Genomic DNA, 10671 nt, shown 5'->3' with positions numbered 1-10671 from the left:
GTGCCAACCTGGACCTCCTCTGCAGCAGGGAGGGAGCAGAGCTGCTGCCTTCCCTCAGCCAGGCACAGGCAGCCACAGTCCCACAGTGTGCTGCACGTCCTGCACCCAGCACTGAGTATGGAGGAGCAGGCGTTCTTGTGCAGCTGTGTTATCCTGATCCAACGCCATGCCTCTCAAGCTGGCAGCGGGCTGAGCTTTGCCTCCCACTGCAGCTCTGCGCCAGGCCAGGCATCTCCACACACCTCTGTCATTTCAGGACAGACCATTCAGGAAGGAGCAGTTGCTGGGGATGGTTTGTGCACATCTTGCATATCATGCTGACAACAACTCTTGAAAGCTCCTATGATAAACTGCAAATGTTCTGATGCTGCATGTTTTCTGCAAGGCCCTCCACAATTCAGTTGATGGAGGAGTGTGTGTGGATGGGGTCCAGCAGCAGGCACCAAACAGAATGAAAGAGGATTTCAGAGCAAACCAACCATCTCAGGCATCTGAAGCCAACTGCACCAATTCAGAGGCTGATGCTGTGAAAATATTTGCATTTGGCAAAGTTGCAGCAAGCGGGGCGGGAGTGAGGGATGTGTGACTCCAAGTGGGTGTTTTCAAACAGCATTTTGTTTGGGGAAAATAATCCCTCTTGGTCTGCTTTGTTTTCTCATGGTGCTGGAAACAATTCTCCTCCTCAGTGGAAAGAATTGGGTTTTTCTGTTGCTGTGTCCCTGACTGGGAGCCAGCAAAGGTCGTGTGGCCAACCCTCCTGCCTTGCTAGCACTGGAGAGGTCACCTCCAAGAGTTAAAGAAACACAAGATGGGCCCCGTATCACGTATTTGGTTTAGCAATAAGAAAACAGGTACACATGAACCCCCCTGGGTGCCCTGGAGCAGCAGCATTGCTCTGGGGAGTCCCGTGCAGGGAGAAGGATCCACCACAGCTCCGACTGCTGCCACAGCTCTGCCACAGCACAGCCTGCACTCCGCTTCTCCTGCTTTCCCTGCGCCCTGTGCAGCCTCCTATCGCAGCACCAGCCAGGCAACCCAAGCCCTCAGCTCCCACCTGCACAGCCCTCAGCAGGCAGAGGCGCACGGTGAGGACAGGCACTGTGGGATGGAGGCGTGGAGCAGCTTTGGTAGCAGCTGCCATTCTTCCACGCGTGCACACGTGCCCAGGAAAGCTTTGGCGGCATCAGTCCAGGGGGAGATGGTAGGGTCCAGTGCAGGGAAAGCCGCAGTCGCCATTTTATGTCAGTGGTGCACAAGCAGGAAGGAAACAGAAGAGCTTAACCTAAAATAGCCCTCGGTGTGCAGAATGAGCCGAAAAATCTGAACCCCAGAGCCACGCTCGGACAGCAGGGCGGCTGTTTGTAACACGGGCTGAGCACACAGAGCGGCAACACCCGTCTACGACTTCGGTCTCTGCTGCAGAGCGTGCCCCGGGGCCGACCTGTGGGAGAGGCCGCTCGCCGAGCTCCGAGTTCAGCGCCCGGTGCCGCCCGCCCTGCCGGCTGCACACAGCGGGCCGCCCCCAGGGGGAGCCCCGGCACCGCCAGGACGGATCCGGGCCCGGCGCTCCGTGCGCTCGGAGGGCGGCCCTGGGAGACCTCAGCCCGCAGAGGGCCCTAACGGTGGCTGAGGGGATGATGAGGAGCCTTTGTGCAGCTTCGAACCTCTAAAGGCTTAAGGCTGCTTTTGTAAGGCCAGAGAGCCTGCCCCGAGTCGTTGCCTCAGGTGACACTGGGAACATCTCTTCCCACCTCATCTAGTAATAAACGCACAGCACTAGCTTCACTTGCAGGCTGATTGAAGCCTCTAATGAACATGCTTCTGGGAATGCAGGACCAGAAACAAAGCTCTCTTCTCGCTGGGCTGTTCCCAGCAAGACTCAGAACCCTTAATGTTTCCTTCCACCCCAATTTCCCCAGAAAGACATTGCAGTTTTGTGTGCTCCTCTGCCTGTGAAAATATTCACGGCTCAAATCATCACTTCCATGATCCTGAAATCTGCCCCCATTTGCTGCCAGAGCCACCACCCACTGCCCTGCACAGCCGCGCACCTCCAGCTCCACAGCATGGGTATGTGGGCTCAGGGTTTCCCCAGGACACAAAGTGGGTCAGGGCAGGAGGGGAGGCAGAGCCACAGCCACTCAGGGACATGTAGAGACTGGTGGTGTGCAGAGCCGTGGAGCACCACACAAGCAGCGTTATTCATCAGTTAATTTAGCTCAAGTTTGAATGGGAGTGATGAAGAAGGAGGCGATAATTTTCCTTCATATCAGGGTCCTGATCTCTTCCTGGACAGGAGTTTATCTGCTGAGGTGCTGCATTTGCAGAATGGGAGATACCCACATACCCATGGAGTAACCTATGTGCTGCACTAACACTGCTTTGCATGACACTTCCTCTAACGAGGGAGAGGAAAACAAAACTTCTGGCACTGCTTTATCGCGCTGATGCGTAAACAGCCCCGTGGGCTTTGAAGGACACACCTGGAGGAGCAGATGAGGTGAGGCCCATCAGGTCACAGCGCTGAGGCATGGCAAACTAAAGGCTGGAAACGTGTGTCTTATCCTGCTCTGCTCTTCATAGCAGCTCAAGCAGAAGGACTAAGCTGGTTGCCCAAAAGTATCTTTATCTCCTCTTAGGATGCTGCAGAGAAAGAAGCGCAGAGTAGCCATGGGGATTTACCCATCCAGCTCTTGGGAGGATGGGCAGACAGACCTCAACAGCCCTTCCCAGGGGGAGATGCTGAGTGAGGAGCAGCTTTGGTCTGCTATAGGGAGAGCTGAGGCCACGAGAATGGGATTTCTGTGCACACACACGGGGTGGCACAGCAGGGCTCTTACCAGACTGCAGTGTGCCTATAGCCCCCATGCTGAGTGGGGAACAGCTGCCTTGGGGATCTAGAAATGGGTGAGGTCATGGAAACAGAGTGGAGAAATCACTGGGGAGAGAAGGTAGCGGGGAAGGACAGATTTAAAACATGTGATGCAAAACTGGTGAGAAGGACAGGGAAGAAATGCCCTTTATCTGCTTGCAAGTGAAATAGCCTTGCTCTTGCCAGAAGCAACATCCCAGCTTGCTCCTGAGCTGAAGTCTCCATTTCGAAGCCCAAACTGTGCAACCTCATACCTCCTGTGGTCCTTTAAAGATCTGATGGTCCTGTAGTATATTCCAGGAGGCATCTCCTTCAATAGCAGAGCCTCTTACATTGGAGTTGCTCATTCTGGGCTTCCCTGATGAAGTTCACTGCTTGCCCCACCACGCAGTGCATGAGGCTATGTTGGGAATCAGGATTAAAAACAAAAAACTGGTTGCATTGTTACAACTGAGAGAGACGAGCTGCTGCATGGAGGCAGGAGACAGGAGCTTCTCATTTGGTCACAACAAAGTGTACCCTCCAACTGCACTGCTGGGCTTTTAAGCCTTCGTTCAGTGAACATGAGCCCACTTCTAATTATGTACCAACATAGGGATCAAGAGGACTGAGCCTGCAGGGTAGGTGTGGCACAGAATCTAATTTCAGTTTCACCCGATCTTCAATTAACATTCCTTAACCAAAACATGTTCGTTATTCAGGCAAAATTCCCCCCAGCACCGGCAGGACGAGGGCTTGGGTCCTGCAGGCTGCTCCTGCAGCTGGGAACTGCAGCAGACAAAGCAGACATGAACCTATTTTGCCCACTATGGGAAACCTGGTGTCGGGAAGACTGAAAAACAAGAGCTGAGCATTCAGGGCACTTATTTAGTGCTCATGATGGATCATTCTGGAGCAAAACAAAACACTCCCGTGGCAGAGAGACTGTGCAATCCAAGGGTATGGCATCACCTTGGGGGCTTGGGTGGCTTCCTGGGGAGAGCACAATAAAATGCAGCAGCTTCCGGCGCTGCTGACAAGGGGGTGTCTCTCTAATTACCCAGGTGGATTTTATTGTAATGGAGCCAGCAATGCAGGATTTGACGCGAGGGGTCTGAATGTATCACCTGCCCAGGGCAATTTAGTGAGCTGTCTGTGCTTTATCTGTTGTTCTCCATGCCAGCAGTGCTCGCTCCCCTTGCTGCTCCCTGCACTCGTGACCCCCACACGGCCCATCCATCTCTCTTTGCATGGGCTTCTACATGCAGCATTTGTATGATCTGATTTGCCTCGTGTCTGCCTTCCTTTAAATGCCATATTCTGATGTGAGTAGGGTTTCATGAGTACACAGGGTTGCAAAAACACAATTAAAGTCTCGTGGGGCAAAATATTTCAGGACTCCCATCATCTCACAAAAAGCACTGTCTGTTGGGTCACATAGCAAGAAAATAAGAAACAAAGCATCACTAGTTGGTCAGTAAAGCCAAGGGGCTCTGGCCGACATCCAGGGCACCGATTCCCAACCAGCATTCCCTGCTCAGCTGTTTGCAGCAGCACCGAGCCTCTGCTTGTCCCACCAACCCCACGGCTTGGGGCTTCAAGGACCGCTGGCCATTCGTTTTCTGCACTACCAGGTAAACAAAGGAGAAATTTTGCTTTCAGATTTTTCTTTCCCTACGAGTTTCTAAGGAATGGGAATGCCAAATGAAAACTCCTCCAGCATTCTGCAGATGAGCTGTAGGGCTTGGTGTGCACAGGCTTTTCCCATGGTGATGGATGAGCCAGCACTACCCCACAACCTGGGGAGCAGAACACTGAAATCAGCTTTGGAATAACTACAGCCAATGCAGCTCTGCCATTTACTTTGAGATTTTATGCACATCAGCCTCTGTACCTCAGTTTACCCAATCAAAAAGCAGAGACTGCTACATTTAATCTCTCTTCCTGCAAGAGCACTGAGCAAAGCACTTTATAAGTGCAAAATTTATCAACACAGTAGGTGCAAAGTCTGCTTAACCATAATGTCTGGGTGGTGGGGAAAGTCCTCCAGCAAAACCAGCATCCCAGCCCATGGGTCTGAACAGGCCAACAGATCTCCAGAGCAGGAAGGCTCATCTGTGCACAGCTCTCCATTTGCTGACAGCTAGCAAAAGTGACAACATTACAAGTGACTTTTAAGATCCCGTGGCTTTAATAGGGAAAGATGTATTTTAACAGCCCAGGCAAATAACTGTGCGATGCTGCCAACTGCAATGAGTGCTTGCAGCCACGCTTCACGCCCAGAGAAGCTGTTATTTTTCTGGCATTAGATTGGAGGATCATGTGTGAGCTGACATAACAGACACGCCAAAATTGTTCAGCTGTGCAGGCTCTCCCAGACAAAATACCCCAAAAAAACCAACCAACCAAAAAACCGCCAATATGCCCCCAGGGACAGACAGACGCAAAGCCCGAAATGACATGTGTGCATCTAGAAAATGCACAGCAGATTTCCAAGTCATACGCACAGGCTTCAATCAATGAACCTTGCTGATACATGGGAAACACTTCATTCCCAGTAATTGTCCTTTGACAGCTCTAACAAGTAGGATCTGCTCGGGATGGTAATGATTACAGTGCTGACTCACAGAGGGTTTTGCCGTGCTGGCAGCAGCGCACCAGCATGGTGCTCACTTGGAAGGCATTTTGCATTTTGAACCAATCTGCATTTTTAATCCCCTGACTGCCAACGGTTGTTGGTGGCTTTGCGGTGCTGACTCCTGTTTCCCTCCAGCAGGGGCTGGATGGGGATGTTCCTCTCACTTATTGCCCAGCAAGGGGAGTGAGGTGGGGGTGTTCCTGGACTCCCCATGATCGGGAGCTCCATGTGGGCTCTCACTGTGCTCACACACACCATGGGCAGATCAGTGGGCACATTTGAGGCACAGTCTGCTCCTGCCCCTGATACAGCCCAAGCCTCCACTTTGCAGCCCCTCAGCACATCACCTTGCAGCAACAGCAGGAGCCCAAATGTCAGCGCCCCGATGGGGAAATGAGAGCAGCGGGACAAGGACAGCCCTGCGCAGGGTGAGCCAGCCTGCCTGGGGCTGCTCAGCCACAGGAAAACCACCCGAGAAGTTTCCATGAACAAAGTCTTGCTGCTGCTCCATTACAGCTCCCGCAGCCCTTAATGACCGTGACTATGAAGAGGCCTTTTGGTTTTCCTCTGATAAGGATTTTCCCTTCCAAGCACACGGGGTTGAAGCGGAGGGGCCGAGGCAGCGCTCACGTGCACGGAGCAGCCAGAAGCCAGGGCAGACCTCGCTGCAGGGAAATCGCAACCCCCGGAAAACTGTTCCCCTAATTACAGCCTTGAAGCATGGAGCAAACCACATAAGTGATTCACACAGCGTTCCCAAGCTGCAGCCGCGTGAATTGGAGAGATTTCCAAATGCTGCCGTGACGTGCACACTATTATCAGGATGGAAATACGGAAATTTTCATCATAAGGAGGCGAGGAGGGGAAAAAAACCACCATTAAATGAACCTCTTCGTGTCAAGAAGACCTGGGAGGTGTGTCGCTGGTGGATCTGTGTAGGATACAGAGCTCTCATGGCAGGGAGCAGGCTGGCAAGGCGCTGTAGAAATTCTTGGGTTTGTTATCGCAGAGCTCGGGGCCCGGCCTCTGCTTGCGAGTGGGGTGTGAAAGGGAGCAGGCAAGTGCACTTGGGGAGGGAGAAAGGGATGGAGCTGGTGTGGAGTGGAGTTAAAAGTGGCCCATTGTTAGGGAAGTTTGCTTTCCTCACATCATCACAGCTCCCAGTGACACCGCTCTGCCTTTTGAAGTGCAACATTAGGCGTTTCCTTGTCACCCATTGGTGAGGGAGCTTTTTTACCACATTAAGTCATTGGGTAGCAAATGAATGGGGGGTTTTGACTATTCAGAACTTCACCTTATAAATATCAGGGTTGCAGGTTCCTGCAGCTTTCCTGGACCCGAATATCTGGAGATACATTGGGACGCGGCGAGGCAGCCTTGCCAGGGACCTGTGGGATCAGCGGAGGGAGCCGGGTCCCACACTGACAGCCATGAGGGGCAGCACCTTCCTCCTCCTCTCCATCGTGGGCATCTCTGGGGCTGTTCTCAATGCAGCAGCGTGGTAGGTTTCAGGGTGTGTGGGGGGATGCTCTTGAGCCTGTGTTAAATGGCGCGGCTCATTTTCCTTTCTTTGTTTCAGGTCGGTGAATAACTTTCTGATGACAGGACCTAAGGTAATTAACACAGGCACCATCAATAATTTAAGCGGAGCGATTTTGTTTTGCAAATGGGAAATACTGCTTTTCTAAGGAACCAGATTTCCCAGAGCATACCAGCTCCGAGTCCTGCTGAGGCAAAGGACCTGCAGCCCGTGTATGTCTGTTGTCACGAATAAATGCTAAGAGACAAGGCCCTGACGCTGCTCTCCATGCAGGCGTACCTGACTTACTCCAGCAGTGTGGCGGCGGGCGCACAGAGTGGGATGGAGGAGTGCAAGTTTCAGTTTGGATGGGAGCGTTGGAACTGCCCCGAGAGCGCCCTGCAGCTCTCCACCCACAACCGCTTGCGCAGTGGTGAGTGCCTTGAAATGAACAACCTGGTGATGAGGACGGTTTTCTGACCCCTAAAACTTATGCTTGCTTTTTTCTGTCTGCATTCATCTTCCTAAGAAACATAGCTAGCGATTCTCCTGTGGTCCCAGGTTCATTCTGGGTATGTATCCTCTCTAAGCCAGAGCTCAGCCCTGCCTGCAGCACTGGTCTGTGCAGCATCACAGCAAGCGCTGCTCTGGGCACCAAGCTGGCAACAAGGAAGAGCGGGGAAGGGAGAAACCGAGGACGTACTCTAGGAAACTGCCTTCAAGGGAAAGTTGTGGGTATATTTGACTGCTATCTACTTCAGCCAGCCATTGTTTCACCAGAGTGAAATTCTATTTAATAGAATCGTGGAATGGCTGAGGTTGGTAGGGACCTTAAAGATCATGGGGCTCCAACCCCCTACCACAAACAGGGCTGTCAACTACTCAATCAGGCTGCCTGGCGCACGCTGGCTCTGTTAGCAAAGCCTAAAAAGAAACTAAAACAGGAGCACAGATCCAGACTGCTGTTAGTACAGATCTGACTGCTGACTGTACTATCCCACTGTTGCTAAGAACCTCTGTCCCATACACGGATGCTTGCAGAACATTGTGCCAAGCTGCTGAGGCTCTTGATGCTGAAGCCTGAAGCTACTCCAGGCAGGAGCATTTAATTTCTGTAGCATCTTACCTTTTGCACAGACTCTTCTGTTGTTCTCTTCTTGCTCCTTCAGAATGGCGATGGCTTCACAAGAGAGCTTCCTTCCCAATAAACAAGGACTGGTGTATATGTTTGTGTGACAGCTTTTCTCCCTTCTCCCTCAGCTACCAGAGAGACATCCTTTGTGCATGCCATCAGCTCCGCTGGTGTTATGTACACCCTGACCAGGAACTGCAGCATGGGGGACTTTGAGAGCTGCGGCTGTGATGACTCCAGGAACGGGCGTGTAGGTAAGATGCTGACATGCATCCTGCTGTGACCGACCAGCAGTGAGATGGGCTGCCATCACCCCAGCCCCACAGCACTACAAGTCCTGTGGCAGAACTCAGCCCAGTGGGGCAGTTCTGTTCTTACCGTCTTGTTTGCCTTGCAGGTGGCCGAGGCTGGGTCTGGGGAGGCTGCAGCGACAACGTGGAGTTTGGGGAGAGGATTTCCAAGCTCTTTGTGGATGCTTTGGAAACAGGACATGATACCCGTGCCCTGATCAACCTGCACAACAACGAAGTTGGAAGACTCGTAAGTCAAATATTCAAAAACATAATAGTAATTGTAGTAATACAAATATAATAATAATAATGTACATCAGAAACAACATCAGACAGCCTAGTAAACTGTTCTGGTCCCCTTCTCCAGTAGCCTGTGACAATCTAGGCCTGGTAATATTTGTTGGGGGAAAAAAAACATGGCCAGAATCTGACCCTAAGCCTGAACAGGAGCTGCAGTAAGATCCATTTCCGCCTCCAGCAGCTGCGTGCAGCCCAGTTAACTACTAATGCCATTTATTCAGAAATGCACCAGTTTCATGCTCACATCCATAACACAAGTACCAGCCCACATTCCTGCAGTGGGTTTTTGCAAGCTGCTCAGCAGGGAAGCTGGCTGTGAGGATGAGCTCGGTACCCGGCCCATGGAGGCACAGTGGCTCAGGCCAGACCTTGTCTGTAAAAACAAGGACAGCAGCACTTAGCATACCTATCTCATAGGGTGTGTCGAGGCGTAATCTCACATAGATACCAGTGATTGGGACCTTATAAATACCTGAGGGAGATGAGTAGATAATAGCTGTGAAGTGCTAGGCCTGGAGGAGATGCACACAGGCTCTCTGTTGTTACTCCAGTGCATTTCACACATTCTGAAGGAGGTCTGTGCGAGGTGATGGGTTGATGTGCCAATGAGCAAGATGAGTCGCAGACTGGGACGTGCCAGGAGGGTATGACCCTGCCTCTACCCTGGCCAGAGAAGGGCTGGGGGCAACAGTTTGTGCCTGCTCGTTATCTCCATCTTTTAATTAGTGATGAGGACAGATGTTTGCCTAGAGCTGAGATAAAAGCATCAGTTTGTGTCTTGGAAGGACCTGAAATCCTGTGGCACAAGTCACGTTTGACCCATTTCTCGCCACAGTAGAAGTGCCATATATTGAGATTTGAAAGGCGATGACCTGCTGCTTCCAGCTTCTGCCCCTTTTCCTTGCAGGCTGTGAAAGCCACGATGAAGCGAGCCTGCAAGTGCCACGGGGTGTCAGGCAGTTGCAGCATCCAGACATGCTGGCTCCAGCTCGCCGACTTTCGGGAGATCGGCAACTACCTGAAGATGAAATACGACCAAGCCCATAAGCTGGAGATGGACAAGAGGCGGATGAGAGCCGGCAACAGCGCTGACAGCCGCGGGGCCACTGCCGAGACCTTCCACCACGTCCACTCCACGGAGCTCGTTTTCCTGGAGGACTCCCCTGATTACTGCACGAAGAACGCCAGCCTGGGCCACCACGGCACCGAGGGCCGCGAGTGCCTACAGACCGGCAGGAACCTCTCGCAGTGGGAGCGGAGGAGCTGCCGGCGGCTCTGCACAGAGTGCGGCCTCAAAGTGGAGGAGAGGAGGACAGAGGTGGTCAGCAGCTGCAACTGCAAGTTCCACTGGTGCTGCACGGTGCGCTGCGAGCAGTGCCGGCAGCTGGTGGCCAAGCACTTCTGCTCCCGCCGCGATGCCGCCGTTGCCAACCACACCAAGCGGCGGAACAGAGGCCACAGGAGATAGGGGGAGGCCGGCAACCAACCGCCTGCCAGGCGGGACCTGTGGGTTTCTCCACCTGTGGTGGCCCTGATCATAACTGAGGGAAGGAGCCTTGCCCGGGGAAGTCACTTTATATCAGACAGAGGGAAGAATTTCACTTTTTTGGTGGGTTCCACGCGTTGCACTGCCACCAGCCATGGTCAAGCAGTGTTAGCGTGAGTGGGACGGGCACCATGGCCAGGGTTGGTCCTGTTGGGCTTCTCCATTTCTGTGCAGGCACCACAACCCCAGCACCCCTATTTCTGCACAGGCGTTGCTTGGAAGCACTCCTGATGGGGAAACTTATGCACTTTGTGATGTGAGAGGGTTTTCTGAGTGCTGCTGTTTGTATTAGCACAGCTGCAGCTTTTTGAGGGTGTCAGTAGGTTTAAGGACTGTATTTACAGGGTTGCTTTTTACTTTTAAAATGCTGTGGTTCGGTACCAGACCCTCTACCT

The 10671-nt window shown here is 52.6% G+C and overlaps 1 protein-coding gene across 1 annotated transcript; it reads left to right on the top strand.

The window, feature by feature from the left end:
• Positions 1 to 6919: 6919 nt before the first annotated feature.
• Positions 6920 to 10198, top strand: WNT8A (Wnt family member 8A; the record flags this gene model as incomplete). Its single annotated transcript, XM_079542628.1, has 6 exons — positions 6920 to 6990; positions 7069 to 7102; positions 7303 to 7441; positions 8269 to 8394; positions 8538 to 8680; positions 9638 to 10198. 6 exons carry the CDS (start codon positions 6920 to 6922, stop codon positions 10196 to 10198), a joined length of 1074 nt encoding a protein of 357 aa, XP_079398754.1.
• Between the last annotated feature and the right edge of the window lie 473 nt (positions 10199 to 10671).

This window comes from Tetrao urogallus (genome assembly GCF_951394365.1).
Source record: "Tetrao urogallus genome assembly, chromosome: 14".
In the NCBI taxonomy this organism is placed as follows: domain Eukaryota; kingdom Metazoa; phylum Chordata; class Aves; order Galliformes; family Phasianidae; genus Tetrao; species Tetrao urogallus.
The sequence above is the reverse complement of the archived record's forward strand: the minus strand, read 5'-3'. Positions and strand labels throughout refer to the sequence as shown.